This window comes from Parasteatoda tepidariorum, chromosome 8, assembly GCF_043381705.1.
Source record: "Parasteatoda tepidariorum isolate YZ-2023 chromosome 8, CAS_Ptep_4.0, whole genome shotgun sequence".
Classification (NCBI taxonomy): Eukaryota; Metazoa; Arthropoda; class Arachnida; order Araneae; family Theridiidae; genus Parasteatoda; species Parasteatoda tepidariorum.
In genome coordinates, this window is record NC_092211.1 from 83373121 (window position 1) to 83394092 (window position 20972).

Genomic DNA, 20972 nt, shown 5'->3' on the forward strand with positions numbered 1-20972 from the left:
TCTATAAGTAAATAACGTAAAAACAACTTATAAAATAAAAAGTTCGAAGAAGGGCAGACTAGTTTTAGTATTTAATCACTGATCATAAACAATGTCAAAGTGAAAAATGAAAAAAGTAAAAAAGGAAATATCACAGTATTATCCAAGCTCGTAAATTTGTCTTTTAAGCTTACTTGTAAATATTTGTTTCGAGGTTAAATATGTTATTTTATGAGACACATAATGATAATACTATTTCATTGGATGGTTACATGTAAGTGTTTAATGATAACCGAGTTTTAATTGGATGTCAGAATTCATTAAAAGAAAATATACTGTTTTCTTTATTTCTGAGAATTAAGAACCCCAGAAGAAAATTAAATGTAAGTTCAAGTAGCTCAAATTTAAGAACTACTTGAACCCAATAATTGCCAACTAATTTTTATATTCATTTTAAGGGAATGCATTTAAAATATAAAAATAAAATACGTGTTCATTTTACGGTTCTAGATTTACGGCATTTTTCTAAATTCTCATTTGTAATAAAAAAGGAAAAGAGGGAGCAGTTAAATACAAAGGTATATTTGTTGTTTACTTGTAAAGTTGAAAACTTGTTTGACTGGCATCAATGGCGACCGATACTGGACCTACGGTGGCGACAGCCTTCATCAATGCATCCTCATCTCCAGAAGGAGTATCAACATATCCAGTGCAAGTTGCACCAACATTATATTTATTAAAATGACAATCCCCATCCTGGAAAAGAAATAAAAATACATTTCTTATAAATCAACGACATTGTAATTTGTATCCATTCAGAAATTTAACTACACATATCTTCATTTACTAGGATGAACTCTTATTCACATTAGGCCTAGTTTCAGTTTAATTACTTTTAAAACAATTGGAATTTTAATATCAAAACTGCGTAAGGATGTGATTTTTCAGTGTCAACTCCATTTTTGTCTTCTTCATAATGACAATGAGGCATTTAGAAATTTCATTACAAGATTGTATTTAACATCGACTAGGACCACCCGGAATAACTTTTGATTTAATTGGTGACTCTTAACGTTCTTGAACTCAAATAATGGTTCAAGGGGATGACCTCAAATATGCTAATTAATTAGTGCTGACGATATTTTAAGTTACGAAATCAGACACAAAAACGCACTTTCTCTGAACAAACATACTTTTTTTTTGCGGATTCGGATATCTGACCACCAAAACATAGGAGCAATCTGTGAAATTTGGTCAGGAGAGAGCTCCAAAGTTTGAACCTCTTAATGTTAATTTTACCTTCTGCATATTTCATTATGTCTAGAGAACTTTTCAAGCGAATTTACAAATTTTTGCACACGATATAAAATCCATTTATNGTCGATAACTCCGTCCCCACATTGGTGACCTTAGGACGTGATTTGAACATGCAGTAACGCCCACTTCGCAAAAATCTTGACAGTAACGCCTACTTCGATGGATAGTCCACATTGAACAGTTGACTTGCTACTTGTGACAGCGACATAATCCAATCCATCTCACGCTGTTGCTACTCAGTCACGTCTCGATTAAGCACAACGTCTGCCTGCATACACTCGACTGCTAATGGCAACACAGGAGCGACTACGACTGTGAAGTTAATACACCTCTCACATTCAGCACGAAAAAAAAACTAGTGACCTTAATTCAGCCCTCCTGGTCTTTCACAAGTACAGCAACTAGTGGTATCGAATTCTATCCCTGATAAAATTCTGGTGCGGGAGTATTGTGGCGTAACGACCACTACTAATATTAAACATCAATTCACGGGTATATAAGACATGCTAACTTGATTCAATCATGAAGTACCTTTTGATAGATGAAGGTTGGCGTGGTTGATAACTCCGCCCCCACAATGGCAAAATACAAAATTTGTGCAAAATCGGTTGAATAATTCTTGAAATATCGAATTTTAAAAACGTCGCCTTTTTCCCAGATTGCATCTACCCCTTACATTTTGGGCGTCAGAAATCCGAATTCGTTGAAAAAATTTTTCAGAGAAAGTGTGTTTTTGTGTTTGATTACATAACTTACAATATCGTCTGCTCTAATTAATTAGCATATTTGAGGTCATCCCCTCAAGATATTAAGATTGAGTCCTAGAACGTTAAGATCTGATCATTAGATCAAAACTTTTTCAGGAAAGTCCGTTTTTTTGGTACCTATTTATTTACATTAAACTGAGTTTCAATCTAATAACTTTCAACGAATGGTATTTCTAACATTCTTACGAAAGCTATGTAAGGATATGATTGCTTTTCGCTAATTCCATTTTTGTCTTCTAAATGATTCAATGATATTTCAATGAGACATTAAGAAACTTCATTACAAGCTACAAAATATTGTATTCAACGTTGACTAAGATGAATGCTTATTCATATTACGCCTAGCTTCAATCTAATAACTTTGAAAGCAAACGGAGTTTTATCCTTTCTAGAACTGTGGATATTATTTTGCCGTGTCCACTCCACTTTCGTCTTCTACATATTGAAAACGAGGCCTTTTGAGATTTTATTACAAGCAACTAAGGGATATATTTACCATTGAATAAGATCTTATTTATAATAAGGATAGTTTAAGACTAATAACAATGAATATAATTTACAACGAAAAAAAGTTAAATATCAGTCCAAAAGTTTTGTAAAGATATTACTCTTTAATATTAATTTCACTCGTGCCTACTATAAAAATATAAGTGATTTGTTCACAAATTTCAATATTTCTTTATAGTTAATTAAAAGTTGTTTTAGATATTAAATAGATTTTCAATATGAAATGGAATTCATACTTTTTTTAATGATAAGATTGGGTTAAGCCAAATAACATTTAAAACAAATAGAATTTTAATATCCCTATCGAAGTTGTGTAAATATGTGGTTTTTCAGTTATTTTCAACATTAAATAAATAGAATACTTTTTTATAATAAGATTGGGTTAAGCCTAATAACATATAAAACAAGCGGAATTTTAAAATCCTTATTGAAGCTACGTAATTATGTAGTTTTTCAGTTTCAATTCTATTGCTGTCTTTTATAGTGACAACGATGCATTTAGTATTTTCATTACACACATTCTAGAAGCTATTATCAACTTTAACGAGGTAGAAAATCTATTCATAAGAATATTAATTTGAGTCGATGGAATTTTTATATGCTTACCTGAGCAGTGTAAGGATATGAATCTTCAGTATCTATCCCATTGTTATCTTTGATATACTGGAAAGAACTGTCCATTAAACCTCCATTACAGCCACTGTTTCCTAAAAAAAGAAACAGATTCATGAATTTTCGAAAATATTCATCTGAAATAGGAGATACCCTATCGTAAATTTTTTTTAAACGAATGTTAAAGTAGTTATGAAGTTTTTAGTGTTGAAAAATACAGAAACGATATAAATTAGAAAGACTAGTAATTTATTATACAATCATATTAATAATTTTCTGCATACTTAATAAGAGGGAGAATAGGTTCGTTATCCAATTCTAAAATATTGTTCTCACCTGGATTGTTCTCACCCTGAACCTAATTCATTCGATTACTTTTATTTAATTTTTTTAATTTTTTATTCAATTTATTAGATTTTTATCCAATTTTTCCACAGTGTGTTTAAGAATAACACTGGGGAACAATTTTTTTTCTTTTTGCTTTCTGGTACACGAGAATTTATTTGCTGATCTTAGAAATTGTTGTATTGCTGATTTTAAATCTGCAATTGGTTTCTCTCACCAAGTTACTTTTTTTTTTAAAAAAAAAATGCGATTTTAGTCTATGTTTTGTTGAAATGTACACGTTTAAAAACGTTATATATAATAGAGAGTCACGTAAATGTTGCGGCTGACTTCTAAAGGAGTTAAGGTGCATCATTTGGGTTGAAACTGCATAGGAACTCATTTCCTAAAATGTCGCCATACGCCGTTAGGGGCGCTTCTCTATTATGAGCTTTTTTCTTCGTGCACTTCAGAACAGATCATAACAGGGAAAGGCTCCTAGTCTCATAAGGTGAAAATTTTGGCCACGGTATCCTATGCAATTTCAATTCTGATAATGTGCTCTACCTTCCTTAGTAGTTTGTCGCAACATTTAGGTGACCCTCTACTATATATATTGTTTTTCAACTAAAAATGGCAAAAAATGTCATTTAAAAAGTCTGTAGCTTTAAGAGCAAAATTAATTTCAGATTTAAAATTATTATATTAGGATAAAAGTTGTAAAGGAAACCATGTCCACAACTATCATCAAACGCCACTAGGGGCGTTTCTTTTTATAAACTGTTTCTTCGCATGCTTCTGTTCGTATGCAACAGTTTTTAGATAGGAAGACGCCCTAGCGGCGTACAACGACGTTTCCGGATATGGATTTTTATGCAATTTTAATCTTGACGATGCGCCTTAACTTCCCTAAAAAGTGGTCGCAACATTTACGCGACTCTCTGTTACATATACCTTTTTTAAATTTGAACATTTCGACAAACAATAGGCTAAAAATGTCATTTAAAAAATATGTACTTTTAAAAACAAAATAACTTCTGGTTTGAAATCCCCATAGCCGAATTAGGGAAGATTAAGCATTTGTATAAATGCAACAAAACAATTTGTTCCCCAGAGTAGTTTGCGATAAAGTTACTTACGCTGTTCTTAGGAAAATATGTTCTGCTATCCTGTGTACTTTTTACAAGAAAGAAAACCAAATTATAAATATATTCCTGTTGTCTTGATACATTGGAGAACTATTAGAAAACTACCTTTGAAATGATGAATTGACTGATGTTTTTAGAAAAGTAAAGCAGAATCAAAATTACAAAGATCTCATTTCAATTGAAAAAAAAAAGTAAAGTGCATTAAAGCGTAAGAAGGATAGCGAAAATTACCGAAAAGCATTCTTGGAAGTAGTCAATGTTTTTAAAGATATATTTAATCTTTTTAATAACCCATTTCTCTAAATAGCAAGGCAGCACTAATAAAAATAGGCAAGTTTAATATTTTCACCATATGATCGGGTACAATCAACAAGTTGTTGTTCACTGAGAGATATAAGTTGACCAGTTTTTTTCTTATGTTGTCCTTCAAGCGAACCAGTTGTAGAGAAAGCCCAACAAGAACCACATTGTTTCTGCAACATAACGAAAATTTCTGAAAATTTGTAATGAAAGTAATTTCTTTTATAAGAAGTAATTTAATACATTTTGTATTATTCTGAAACTACAAAAACTTTCTCGCTCTATAGCAAAATCATTTGGTTTCAGCTCAAAAGACTAAATATGAGACTAATATAAGACTAAATATAAAATACTATAAAGAGAGAATTTAGTTTTAGAACTAGGACCTTTTTGACCTCAAGGCAGAAAGGTCCCTGGTTCAAATCCCGGATAAGGCATGGGTGTTCTTTCATTCTCTCGTTTCTGTACCATTTATCCTTTCTACTGTGGGAGCAAGGTCGGTCCACCTAGTATGGTATCCATGAAAGAGAAGTCAACAAATCTGCCCTTCTGATACCCGAATGATGAAAGTCAATATCTGGGAGGCATTGGAAAAAAATATGTTTGAGGTTACTTAAGTAAATATTATAAAATTTCTTGTCGGTGTGACAAGTTCAAAAATTTATAACTATGACGTTAATTAAAAATGAAGTTGATGCATTTAATAAATTTATTAAAATTATTTTATAAAATTTTATTGTGATAATAAAATGTTTAAAAAAGGACTCAATATATTAATTTAAAAAATATTAGATATTTTTATGTAATTTTAAATTTTCAAAAATATTTTTATGTTTCAAGTTGGAGTTGAAATTCCGGATCAATTACGCTTCGAAGCACCGACACTTTGGGTGCGTCACTGTAAAATCTATTTTACCGTAAAATCCTTTTTTACAGTATTAAACTATAATTTTTATACAAATACTTATTTAATTAGAGTGATTCAGTGATTTTACGGTTATTATTACTGTAAAAACTACGGTTTGCAGATTTTTGTTTCGAAAAAATGTTCCGGTAAAAATTGAGTTTACGGTTTCTCTCATTACAGTAGTTTCGTCTCATTTAAGTCTGGCTAATCTTGAAAATTGTAGTCTGTTTTTCAGTGCTTAAAACATGACGGGTGTTATTTTCTATTTATAAATTTTTGAAGCCAATGCAGTTTTTAATCCTATAAAAACTTAAAAACTTACCGCTTTTGTTTCTTGAGATTATTTATTTAAAACAGGTAATTGTTAAATTAAGACATAGATTTAACTCTTACTTGTTTGAAAACAGTGTGCTGTTATATTATTTCTATTTATTAATCGAGTCACTTTGATGAAATATCTTTCTTTTAAAAAAAAACAGTTTTAATTTGATCTTCAAATTCAAAATAAATAATTAATTTTAAAATAGATATTTAATTACAAAATAAGTATTCAGTTTTATAATTCGCGATCGCAAACGCTTGAGTACGCCCTCTGGCGGGAGCCTGAAAATATCAGGCATTTAGTTCTATCATAAACATTGGCAATGTCGCACGCCATTTTCTTAGCAGCAAATAAGAAACAAAATTTCCATAAGGAAAAGGCAGAAGAACTTGAAAAACGATCCTGAACATCGGTAAGTCTTTCCGAAACAGAAAAATCCCAATATTTGAAGAATTTCTCAATAGTTTTTACCTTTCTACTATTAACAACATAACTTCCGATTTCATGATCGCTTGCTGTTACAGATGTGTGTATTACGGGTAAAATAATTTTTTTTTGTTGTCTTCTATTCATTACAAATTGAAGTGAAGTCAACATTGCTTACTTCATTCCAACAAATAAATGTGATTTCAGAATGGACGGAACTGTAATAGTTATAGAATATTCTTCCTCTTTATAGAATAGTATGCAATGTTTCTGTATCTATAATATTCGAAAAACAGCAGTAAAGAATCATCCGAATTACTTGAAATAGTGTCATTTGTGCTGATTATTAAATTTTTTTTATCGTTTTCTTTGTAAGTATTTTTTAATTTTGAATGATTAATTTTGAATGACTGGAATTCAGCTATTCTGTTTTTAAGTTTATATCGAGATCTTTGCTATTATAAAATTTTATTGTGCGGTATGTCATCTTAAAGTAATGAAGGGATAATCTATGTATATATTATTTGAGAATAAAGCTTTTAAACGAAGAACATATCATTTTGGAATTCTCCGGATTTATAAATCAGGTAAGTGTTATGATTTTTATAATAAAAAATTTACTTATGAATAATTTCGTTTTTCTAATTTGATGATAGTTCTCCATAGAATGGTTTTCTACGTCAGATCAAGATTTAAAAAAATATGAAAGTTTTTTTATTTTAATTTGAGGAATTTTTAGAATCTATTTTTCTTTCGTAAACATTTTTTATTTTGCTCTTTTTAGTTTCTAAATAATGATTTTTATTGAAACTTAAATTTTTTTTAATAAAAACTGTTGTCGAAAATCTTTTTTTGCAAAATTAAATGAAATAAAATTATGGGCTTATGTATACTTTTTGAAGTAATATGATTCATAAAACCATGGAATGTAAAGTTTGAATAGGTTTTTCATGTTATATTATTAAATTTAGTAAATCGATTTCGGAGGCATTAGGTTTTAACTCTAATAAGAAGATATATATATTTTTTTTTTCTGTTAATTTACAAATATTTTTCCAATGTGTTTTGGATGATCTTTCTCTCTAAAAAAAGAGATACCATTTTGTTTTCACTTGCACAAGAAAGAATATCAAGCATTTTTCTTTTTTAAATTTAATAANAGAAGATACCTGTATATATATTTTCTTCTGTTTATTTACAAATATTTTTCCAATGTGTTTTGGATGATCTTTCTCTCTAAAAAAAAAGAGATACCATTTTGTTTTCACTTGCATAAGAAAGAATATCAAACATTTTCCTTTTTTAAATTTAATAAGCCATAATAAAAAAGGAGCGTTACAATGCTACACGCTACATTAAAGACGTCTCCAGAGCAACTGAATGACTGTTCTTATGGAAATCGCTTTAATTCGTCTCATACAACAACGTCCCCTATAGTTCGCTCCGATCTCGAATTAATATTTAGTTTTAAAATATTTGTAACATTTAAAAACACTATAAAGTCTAAAAATATTTAAAAAAATATTTGGCTAACAAAAACATGATTACAAAAAGCATATAACGAGATAAATGAAAAATAAAACAACGAGACATTTTATGGGACATCAAAGAGTAGTTGATTTTTGATGAGAATAGTTTTTGTTTTGAATTTAAGGTTTATACTAACCCGCTACGGGGTTTTCCATTTATTTCATTGGTAAAAATATACTTGAGGGTGCCCCTTGTCGAAATTGGCGACTTAAGTTTCGCGCCATTCCTGTTTGCGCGGAACGCTGTGGTAACAGGAATGGCGGCCAAAACATAATGATATTTCAATAAAACATTGGAAAATTTCAACAAAACATCGGCCAAATCTTTATAAAATTGCAATGATCCTAATATAAGCAAAATTAATAAACCCAATAAAATGCATTTTGAATCAAAACAAAATTAATGGAGTAAGCACAGAAAGAAAAGGAAAAAAAAGCAACTCCTACAAACAGGACATTTATATCTATTACTAATTAAACCTTCATTCATACACCAGTCAATCACTGCTTTTTTTCCATTGTTATTCAAATCGTACAGAAACTCAAGATTTATCTTATTTATTGTTGTCATTTTTAGGAACAGAAACAAAAGTAACCTTACCAGCCGGTATCCAACCTAGAACTGACGGACCTCTGAAATTTCGTATACCGTTGAACATTTAAAAATAGCGCTAAAATCTAAATCAATCAAAATCACGACTGGGTTTCAACATCGCCCAGCTTGGCAATCAACCGCGATTAAAACTTGGCGAGAATCAAGGGGCACCCTCAAATATAGTCTGCCCGCATTTCATTATTCATTTCCAATATTCCATTATCCCATTATCCCAGTGGTTACATTATTCATTAGGTTATAATTTTATAATTATGTTATAGCAAGGTTGCATTATTACTTACCCGTTACGAGTATTTTAATTTAATTTTACTTAGTTTATGCATTGTTGTCAAATAAATGTGTTTTTGTAAAAAAAAAAAAAAAAAAAAAAAAAAACTGTTTCTTTAATGTAGCTTGATTCGTTACAACACAAACACAAAATGGATATCAATATCATAATCAGTAGTTTTATATTACTAATAAATATTATCCAATGTACTGAATTTTATTTGGATTAAATAAATAAAAACTTTTCACAAATACATATTGGTATTCAAAGCTGAAAAGTATTAATGCAATTTGATTCAATTTCAGATTAAGTGAAACATAAATACAAAAGGTGAAAGTTTACTAATCTTATCTAAGAAATATATGTTATAATTTCGTGAATAAAAACAAATAATTAAAATATAATCTATTAAGCAAATACTAGACTGTATATGTTAAATAAATATAAATCTGAAAATAGTTCCGTGTGATGGCCTTTAAAATATAGCTATCAGAGTATTAAATTACTTGCACTTGAAACTGTTGCGATAACTGATACTAAAATTCTCTTAAAATCTAGATTACATTTCAAGATGAAGTGCAACAGATAAGAAACCTTTTTTTACTGTTTTTTTTTCGTTCTAAAAGTTATACTTTAGGTTTAAAAGGGTCCAAAGATATACTTTAGGTTTCAAAGAGTTTGTATTAAGTACTTTAAAAAAAGAATTATAAGAGATATACGCGAAATGAAGCGAATTGAACATTTGAATATTTTGGTGAAGAGCGTACGTACAGAGGGCAAAATTAAAAACGGACCAAATATGCTAAATAATTAGTGCAAACGATAGTTCAAGTTACGAAATCAGACACAAAACGTACTTTTTTTTTAATTAAACATACCTTTTTTCCCAACAGATTCAGATTCCCAAGTACAGATTGATTTCCCAACAGATCAGACAGATTCTGATCCCCAAAATATAAGAGGTAGCTTCAATCTGGAAAATATGGTCCCAATTGTTCTGTCAAGAAGAGCTTTTTGCATACAATTATAAAATTCATTTAGCCACAGATAATTCCATGCAAAAAATAAATTTTAGTGAGTATTTGTTATTTTTTATTGATTTATTTAATAATAAGTGAAAGAAATTTAGAATTGTAAAGAATACTATTTTGTACATCATTTCAAAGAATATATTTTTCAAATTGTAGAATACAAAATTTGAGCAAAATCTGTCGAAGAGTTTCTGAGAAATCAAATTTTTAAAAAATATGACTTTTGCAAAAGATGATTTTTCAGTTAAAATTATTTACCGATTTCACCCAACTTTTGTATTTCGTCATTTGAAATAACATTCTTTAAAATGATGTAAAAATACTGTATACCTTACAATTCAAAATCTTTTCGACTATTATTAAATAAAATAATAAAAAATAATACATACGGTGAGAGTGGGGTCAATTGTAACAGGGTACGATTGTAACAGAGCAAAAATTTCGAGTGTCGGGTTCTAGATTTGGTTCCTAGGTGGCGCACAAGGTGTATTTAATAAATGTACACCCCTGCTGGCAACCATTTTTATGTACTTTTGAAAGAGTTACATCACAAAAGATATTTTCACGCCAAGTAAGTACTTTTTTTGGTATTAGAATATTATATTGTAACAAAGTAATTTTGTTTAAACAAATAAAAATTATTAACCGAATATGTAAGTGGACACCTTAATTAAAAATACAAAAAAAAAGATTAGCTTTGTTAATTAACTAGCATTGTTTTTAACAAATGAAGCTGAAATGGCGTCTTGGGGACGATTGTAACAATAAATAAAGGGACAATTGTAACAGCTGAAAACAAATAATCTTATGTTTACAAACCATTACTTAACTCTTTAAGAACCACCAATAGTTTCCTATATCATTTATATTATGTTGCATGTGCATTATTTTATTTGTCACCTTTCACAGCATCAATTAAAATTTTTAACCCTTTAAAGTTAAAAGTTTAAAACTTTAGGCCTCTGCTCATTATTATTTTTACTCCTAAAATATCACTACTATTTTGATCAATAAAAAAATATATCACAACTATGATAATATGTATAATTAACTATGTTTTAGTTGAATTTATGAACTGTTACAATTGACCCCGTAAGTGGGGACAATTGTAACAAGTGCACGACTGTCAAAAATTGTTAATAACTAATATAATAACATTTAAAATAAGGTTTTTTTTTCCAGTAGAGGATAGTCTACTTTACTCGTTTGCCAATTAATACTAATAATATATTGAATTTTTTGTTAGTTAAAAATAGTTAAGTAAAAAATGTTACAATTGACCCCACTCTCCCCTACTCAATAAATTTTATTTATTTGTATGGAATTACTTTTAGGTAAATGAGTTTTATAATTGTGTGCAAAAATCTTTAAATTCTCTAAAAGTTACTCGAGATATGGCGAAATACGTCAGAAGTAAAATTAACATTAAGGGGTTCAAACTTTGCATCCTCTCTACCACACCAAACGGTTTTTTCCCAAATTGAGGTTACCTCCCTATATTTTGGGGGTCAGAAGTCCAAATTCTTCGAAAAAAAATGCAATGTTTTTCAAAGTTTTTCAAAGAATACTTCAATGCTTTTTCAAAGAAAGTACGTTTTTGTGTCTGATTTCGGAACTTAGTTAATAGTTTGCTCTAATTACTTAGCATACTTAAGATCACCCACTTGAACCATTAAGATTGAATCCTGGAACGTGAAGATCCGATTATTAGATCAAAAGTTATTCAGGGTGGTTTATTTTTTCGTTCACTGTACAATAGATGATAATTTGCTTTGAAAAAAAAATAAATACTTTGAACGTGCATTTTTATAAACCATTTATAAGAAACAGCGGAAAAAAACAGCACTCACATATTATTTTTTTGATTTTTTCAAGTATATTTTTTTAAAATAGAATTAAAAAAAGGACACAGTTGTGTGACTCATTTTCTCCGGCACTCTTAGCTCGTTAATGCTTAGATTCGAAAAAGGGTCTATATGTTAAACGTACCTTTATCGACAAAATTGACGGCTCATATTTGTTTATGCAAACTGGATATTTATTTCTGTAATCTACTACTTCACTTTTAAAAGAAAAGCAGCGTGCTTTGATTTGACAAAAAAATATAAATGTTTATATTAATAATATATTGCGATAAACCGAACAATATTGTCTCTGAGAAATAAATTTGAACAATGAAACACTTTAGTTACTTATTTTTTTCTTTTTCAAAAACTAACCATGTTTTCAAAGAATGATATACGCACTGAAAAATCTCCTAAAATTACACTGAAAGTTTCCTAAAATTACCGTACTCTATGGTAATGATATTTCCGGTAAAATAAAACCATAATTCGAGTTATAAAAACCAAAGTAAACGGTATTTAAACCATTCATATGGTAACAGTTACTGATATAGTAACGGTTTTTCCGGATATTCTGGTTTTCAAAATTATAGTTTTTTATTACCACACATTTAATAAAAAATACAAAATTGATAATTAAATTTAACCGACTAAATTATTTTTAAAAAATCACAGAATTTACCACATTAGCATTTTAAAACATATATTGTTAATTTTGCAAAATTCCTTATCAAAGCGCTTTGGTAAAAATTACCTAGTTTTTCTGTATTTCCATACAGCCCTCAAACACGATACATTATACCATATTCTGGTAGTTTTGACCATACTTTTTTTCTAAGTGCACAATTGGGTTTTAGTAAATATTCATTTATTTTCAATTCTGAATAAATTTTATCTATTTATTATATTCTCCTATTCATTTTTACGCGATTTGATTATTTCGTTTTTGCTATTTATCAGATATGAATGTATAATAGGAAAAAAAGTTTTTTTTAATATATTACAAAGAAGAAAGCAAATTACTTGTAATCATAGCTGTACATCCACATTTTCTCCCTAATTAATTTTAAAAGATGCCTAATACCCGAAAATATTTTCCTAAGAAATTAAAGAATTACACAATATTAAAATATATTAACTGAAAGAACTAACTTGATTTTTAACTGGTGTAACTAATCCTTGATCTCTCCAATCAACTTTATCAGGTATTTGGGCATTTAGTGGTTCTAACCAGGTGCTTCCATTTTTGTTCTCGAGGTTGCTGCTCTTGAATCCATTAAACATTTTCACAAATTCCGAGTGACTCTAGAGAAATTCATTTAATTTCATAAATTTTGTTTTTTGAAATGAAACCTTATTAAAAAATTAATGTAAAATCCTTACAATAGGGACACATTTTAATATACACTAAGGGCAATGAAGCCACAATTGACTGTTGCGCTTTTAACTCCAAACTAAGTAATTTAATACTGTTACAAATTTATTGTCAATTACATATTTATAAATGCCCAGCATATAAAAATTAGATTTAAAAAACACTGTTTTTTAAACATTTTTTCTAGATTTAAAAAAAAAATATTTTTGAGCTGATTTCTTTAAAAGTTTACTCTTACAAGCAAACAACAAAGGAATTTAAATTACTGAAGTTTAGTTTAATTTTTTTAAATTGTTTACAAAAATACCTTTTTTTTTTTTTGANTCCCTTTTTTTTTTTTTTTTTGAAAACGACCTTTCAGTTGTCAGTTGACTATGCCGGATCATTGTCAGACAGATGAATAGATCGAAATCTCGTCAAAAGAAAGTCTTGATCTACTCTGTTACCATTGGACTATCGATAACGAGCATTTAATAAGTATAAATTAAAAAATATTTTAATTGTAATTTATAAAAAAATAACTGCTTTTTTAACATCTTATGACGCATATAGTATCGAGTATTTTAACGTGAATTACAGTAGCGCTCACGTACTTAAGGATTGTGTTTTCAAAATAAATGCGTCATTATATTGGATGAATGTTATGTTTTAATCAAGATATCTATAATGACGAATTCTACCTTAGTTGAACTTCAATCCTAAAATAATTCATTCGTGTTCACAAGTGCTTCATAAAAGTTTATTTAAAAAATATAGTATTTTGTTAAGTGTCTTATACTTAAGGACAGTTTGTCAAATCATGAATTATTGAATGATTACAATCAACTTATCGATCAATGTAAGTGTAATTTACTACATTATCTTTGTTTGATGCTTTAAACATTATATTAATATTTTTTTTCATTTTTTTAATACAAATTTCAACATTATTAGGAGTAAAGGAAAAAATGTTAGCAATGAACAGAGATGCCGAATAGATACTCTGAGAAAAGAACGTTTAAGCATTAGAGAAATTGGTAGGCGGTTAAAATTATCAAAAACAGCAGTTTTCCGAGCATTGAAATCCATTCAAGTGACCAAAGTATTGAAAAAGTGTCCCGAAAACCACGTCCTCGCAAAACTACCGAACGAGAAGATCGAATTATTCATCGAATTTCTGAAGCTGATCGTCACAAAACCGCCCCGGACATCAGAAAAGAATTCGCTGAATTAACAGGCAAGCACGTATACAATAATACCATCAAACGGCGTTTAAATGAGTTTCGGCTTATGGGTCGCGTATGTAGGACAGAACAGTTGATGTCAAAGAAGACTATAGCAGCTCGATTAGCTTTTGCAATAAGACACCGAAACTGGACATCGGCTGACTGGAATCGAGTTACATTTACAGACGAATCGAAGTTCAACAGAATGGGATCAGATGACAAAAGTTGTGTGAGGCTTCGAGTCGGTGAAGAATTTAATGTACGGTGTACGAAATTAACTGTAAAAGGTGGAGGTGGCTCGGTGATGGTGTGGGGTGCTTGGACACGTTCAGGATGTGGTCTAATTCACAAAATCGAAGGCATCATGGATCAGCATGTGTATGTGGACATTATCAAGACTGTTTTTCTGCCTTATTACAGGAAACTTCGCTCAAGAAAACCAATCATGCAAGCCGATGATGATCCAAGGCACACGAGCAAAACTGCGAAGGCCTTCTTGTCAAGCAAGAAAATTGAGGTTTTGCAGTGGCCTTCCCAATCACCAGATCTCAATCCGATCGAGATGCTGTGGATAGATGTGGATAAATATGTGAAACAGCAAAAACCAAAAAATTTAGGTGATTAATGGAAATGTGTCCAAGAAGGCTGGGCAGCTATACCTCCTGAGCGATGTCAAAGATTAATACATTCGATGCCTCGTAGATGTGAAGTAGTAATTGCCTCAAAAGGCTTGCCGACTAAATACTAGCTCCAAATCTTTATTTTTAGTTACACTTTTTACATTGTCATTAATTTTATTAATGATTAAGAAATATTTATTTTGTTGTCCTTAATTATGCGGAATGCATATTTTTTCTAAAATGTTACATAATTTAAGTATAACAGTTAGATAAATGATTTTAATCGTGAAAATATATTAAAAATAAGTTATTTGTTCCAATACATAGTTATCAATTCAATAAACTTATGCTTGAAAATAAAATTCTGATTTTACTTTTCACAAGCATATGTCCATAAGTACGTGAGCGCCACTGTAACTAAAATTAAATATTCAACATTACACATGCATAATAAAAGATAACCCAACATGCATAATTAAGGATAATAATTGTTATTTTAATAACAGTTTGCATAACATGATCTGCTTTGATAAAATAGTAATTTATTCCACAATTTTAAAAACAAAATCGTTTCTTGGTGAAAAAAGATACATTTAGTAAAGAATTCATAAATTAACATTTTGACTTTTTTCTGTTATTTTAATGATTAAATTTGTGTATAAGATTTGTGAAAAATATCTAAGAAGAAGAAGTTACAGTTTACTTCAATCAAAGTTATAAAATATCTATTATTAAATACATGAATAAGTGAACGTAAAATGTTAAGTTTATGTTTAAAAAAATTCATGATGTANGCATAAGATTTGTGAAAAATATCCAAAAAGAGAAAGTTACAGTTTATTTCAAGTAAAATTTTAAAATATCTATTATTAAATGCATAAATAAGTGATCGTAAAATGTTAAGTTTATGTTTAAAAAAATTCATGATGTATGTGATAAACATATTTTTTCGTTTTTATATTAAAGCATATTGAAAAACATGTACACAAATCAAAATATTATCTCAAAATCAAAAATATTTATACCAGGTCAGAATATTCGTTGATGCCTTTTGTATATTTATGTTGTCCCATATCAGCTCGCAAATTATGACGAATAATTTCTGCAATATTTTCTTCCCAAATAATTCTTCTGCCTACTTCCTCACGTCCATGATAGTGTTTTCCAAAAGTTTTCTGAAAAAATTGAAATGAACTTATAGCTTTTACAATATTTCACATAAAACATTTTATAAAAGTGGAATAATTTGATTAACAAATGTAAGGCTAAAAATAATACAAAATCTTTCACGAATAAGTTGCTTTTAATATTCCAATTTAGTTTTTTGTAGTTTTTGCTGATACTCTTTGATCGTCTGTGTGTGAACAAATTACAGAACATTAATTTCAGAAATAGAAATGAGGTTAAAAAATAATATAAGGTTAAAAATAATACTTAATTTTTTCATTAATGTGCTTTTTATTTTACTTGACAGTTAATTCAATATTCTGTAAAAAGCAAGAATTGTGTTGTTTAATAATTCTTTTTTACTGTCCCAACACAAAAAATTATTCTTAAAAGTACAAAACATAAAATGCAGTAATTTTTCAGTAATGAAATGTGGTAATGCTTTTGTTTAAAAACTATATTTTTTTAAAGACCTGATAGTAGACTCTGGTTCAAATACGTAGCCACAAATCAACTAGAAAATGACCGTAAGGAATATTTAAAACTGTCTAATGTAATTCTAAACCAGTTTATCGCTCTATATCAAAAATTGTAAGAACCGCTGTTGTTGTTTCGGTAATGTTCAACTTTACGCTGTATTTTGTTATACTGCGTATTAATTATAAAATTTAGAAACTTGAAATTATGAGAATATGCAGAAACATGAGCAGGAAGTACGATGAAACTAAAAAATAAACATTTGATGATTAGTCCAAGAATTATTAATTTTTAAACTTGTAATAAAAACACCACTTGGGCTACTCTGCAGAACATAGAACTGCAACTACAGAGCTGAAATTTGAGATTCTAAAAATACCATTTTTGTTTATGAATTCTGCACAAGTTTTTTTCAAAGTTTCTATTTTCACTAAGTTATTTGTTTTAATAAATATTATGATTTTATTTTATAATAATTCATATTGATTAATGTTTGTTATAAATGGCAAGACAAAACAATTAAGGGCATTTTAATTTTTTCCCAATGCCCACCAAGATATTGACTATAATTATTCAGGTATTAGAAGGGCAGATTTCTTGACCACTCTCTCAGGGGCAAAGTAAAGGGTGTTTCATATTGAATGGGACAAAAAGAAAACATGATTGTAAACGTTATAATTAATATATTTAAAAAATTCAAATTTACTTCAAAACTGCATTTATTCAAGTTTCTACAGGTGTTCAATATGTACCCCTCCGGTGACACAACAAATGTCTACACGGTAGTCAAGCTCCTCCCATACTCGTGATAGGATATCCCCTGTGATGGAGTTCAACGCTGCTTCAGTTCCTCTAACAAGGGAAACTAGGGAAGTGTGACTCGCCAATTTTGAAATAAACTAGTGGGATGTATGCCTTATAAGGAATAATTTTAGGAGGAAACATTCATTTTGGCCCATAGAAGGTCCTGTGAGAGATAAAAAATAATTCAATATGTAGAAAAATCGGTATTTTATTACTTCAAAGCAGACTATTAGTTATTGTAATTGTCTCATACTCCAATTAAATTTGTGGTACTTTCACGTACTATATAATGCATATTTATTGCCAAAATTGATTTCGAAAATTTTATATATCTGTAATTTTTCAGAAAAACCTGTTAGGTTAATTTAAAAAAAAAAAAATTGACATCAATTTTTTTTACTTTTTTTTAAAAAAACTTTCCAAATTAATTGGAGTATGTAATTGCAAATCAATTAATTAATTAATAATTAAATAGCAATTGATTAATAATTAATTAGCAATTAATTAATAATTAATTAATTTTCTGAGTAATTTATTAGTTAGCAAATTAATTAATTATCAAATTAATTACAAATTAATCGGATTATGAGACAATTACAATAACTAATAGTCTGCTTTGAAGTAGTAAAAAACGGATTTTTCTATATACTGAATTATTTTTTATCTCTCACAGGACCTTCTATGGGCCGAAACGAATGTTGCGCCCTAAAATTATTCCTCATAAAGCATACATTCCACTAGTTTATTTCAAAATTGGNAAATACGTAGCCACAAATCAACTAGAAAATGACCGTAAGGAATATTTAAAACTGTCTAATGTAATTCTAAACCAGTTTATCGCTCTATATCAAAAATTGTAAGAACCGCTGTTGTTGTTTCGGTAATGTTCAACTTTACGCTGTATTTTGTTATACTGCGTATTAATTATAAAATTTAGAAACTTGAAATTATGAGAATATGCAGAAACATGAGCAGGAAGTACGATGAAACTAAAAAATAAACATTTGATGATTAGTCCAAGAATTATTAATTTTTAAACTTGCAATAAAAATACCACGTGGGATACTCTGCAGAACATAGAACTGCAACTACAGAGATGAAATTTGAGATTTTAAAAATATCATTTTTGTTTATGAATTCTGCACGAGTTTTTTTCAAAGTTTCTATTTTCACTAAGTTATTTGTTTTAATAAATATTATGATTTTATTGTATAATAATTAATATTGATTAATGTTCGTTATAAAAGGCAAGACAAAACAATTAAGTGCATTTTAATTTTTTTCCAATGCCCACCAAGATATTGGCTTTAATTATTCGGGTATTAGAAGGGCAGATTTCTTGACCACTCTTTCAGGGGCAAAGTACAGGGTGCTTCATATTGAATGGGGCAAAAAGAAAACATGACTATAAACGTTATAATTAATATATTTAGAAAATTCAAATTTACCTCAAAACTACATTTATTCAAGTTTCTACAGGTGTTCAATATGTACCCCTCCGTTGACACGACAAATGTCTACACGGTAATCAAGCTCCTGCCACACTCGTGATAGCATATCCCCTGTGATGTAGTTCAACGCTGCTTCAGTTCCTCTAAGTCCCAAGGAAGTGGAGGCACAAACACCTTGTCTTTAATGAAACCCCAGAGAAAAAAATCACAGGGTGATAGATCTGGTGATCTCAGCGGCCAATGAAGACATGTCAAATCCTGTGGTCCAGCACGACCAATCTAGCAATGGGGTAGACGTTCGTTCAGGAACTCACGTACGTTGTTATTCCAATGTGGGGGAACATCATCTTGCTGCAAAATTAAATCAGGAATAGCTTCCTCCAGCTGGGGGAGCAACCACTCAGAGAGCATGTCTTGGTAAATGTCCCCATTAATCGATTTTTCAGCAAAGAAAAATGGACCAAAAACACAACTGTTTGATAAAGCGCAGAAAACGTTCACCTTGGGAGAATCACGCTGATGTTCTAATGTTACACTGGCATTTTCCGTGCCCCAAGATCGCAAATTATGGCGATTAACTTTGGCACATAAGCGGAACGTGGTTTCATCGGTAAACACCAGTGTGTTCTCGAAACCATTCACGTGAGTTTTTTCTTGAAATTTCACACAGGAATTCTTGCGCAAAGGTTTGTCAGTAGGTTTTAAAGCCTGGACCATCTGATATTTGCATGGCTTGAATTGGAGACGCTTCCGTAAAACACGCCACACCGTTGTGTGAGGGACTGCCAGTTTTGCCCGTCGCGCTGATTTTGAGGGACTCCGTAAAAGCGAATCAAGAATTCCTTCAACCACTTCGGGTTTTGTTTCTTTTCGTCCTGGGCTTTTGTTCTGCATAAGTATTCTGATTCGTTTATTCTTGCATAAGATTCCGGTATTCTGAAACTGCTTCATCCACCTGCTTATGTTATGCCGATGCGATGGTTCTTTACGAAATTTCGTGCGAAAATGTCTTTGCACAACAGTTACCGAGGAGGTTTTGGCATATTCGAAAACGCAGTACGCTTTCTCCTGCATGGACGGCATTTTGTTTGACAGCTCCTCTAGTGACGAGTTCGTCATTCGATGATTTTTCCCTGTTGCCAAATAAAACTTGTACAATTGTAGTTGCAGAACAAATTTGTTTCGGCTGAATAAATCCATTACGGAAGTCACACTGCGTTATTCTTTTTGTCCCATTCAATATGAAACACCCTGTATTAGGATGACTAATGTTGCTCCCATAATGAGAGGGGCAGATAGTACAGAGAAAAGAAGGAAAGAACATCCATGCCTTATTCAGGATTCGAACTCTGGACCTTTCTGACTTAAGGTCAGATCCCTGACCACCATACACCCGGTAGGCGGAGCATTTTAAATTTAAAAAAATATATCATTATAAAAACGATGAAATTTAGAAGCACTCCTAATTCAATAAGAACCTTGAATATAAATTTTAAAAAAAATAGATAGAGTTTTAATTTTAAGCAGTCAAATGCAACTCACAACAGAATGATAATTCTAATCTTTCTAATGCACGTCTCTGTCTTCAAAAAAGGGTAACAAAGTTTTAATTAACTATGGTAATTGTATGGTAATTGTTGGTTAAAACAATCTGATTTTCAAACACATTAAAGTGCAAAGCAAATTACTGTATATTGAAATCCTATAAAAAAGTTTTCTGTCTTACCTTGAAGTTTTCCCAATGTTCATCCAACTGTGAATCAAATGGAATAAAATTTGCAGAAGCAACAGCAAAAACGAGAAGTAAAGCGTAGAGCTTCATGATTTATCTAGAATAATCAGTGAACTGAATTTAAAACTAGTATAAAATGGATTCAACCAAATTTAATTTTTTACTTAAATTAATGAGTACTCTATTAATCTGACTGAGAATTATGATTTTACACTAAAAACAACAAAACACATCGATTAAATTA

General features: G+C 29.8%; 1 protein-coding gene across 3 annotated transcripts in view; it reads right to left on the bottom strand.

Moving 5' to 3' along the window:
* LOC107446866 (cathepsin L-like peptidase) overlaps nt 1-20972 on the bottom strand; it is a 28552-nt gene that overhangs the window by 1997 nt on the left and 5583 nt on the right. For 2 of the 3 annotated variants that reach the window (XR_011637467.1, XM_043054127.2), the window contains exons 2-7: nt 20723-20825; nt 16123-16272; nt 13050-13202; nt 5004-5127; nt 3177-3277; nt 575-735 (exon numbers count right to left, since the gene is read on the bottom strand). Coding sequence is in view for 2 of the 3 variants with exons in the window: in XM_043054127.2 (XP_042910061.1) it covers nt 575-735; nt 3177-3277; nt 5004-5127; nt 13050-13202; nt 16123-16272; nt 20723-20818 (785 nt within the window). In the remaining variant the exon portion in view is untranslated. Of the gene's footprint in view, nt 1-574; nt 736-3176; nt 3278-5003; nt 5128-13049; nt 13203-16122; nt 16273-20722; nt 20827-20972 lie in introns of all 3 variants that reach the window. The other variant, XM_071184294.1, reaches the window with a different exon arrangement.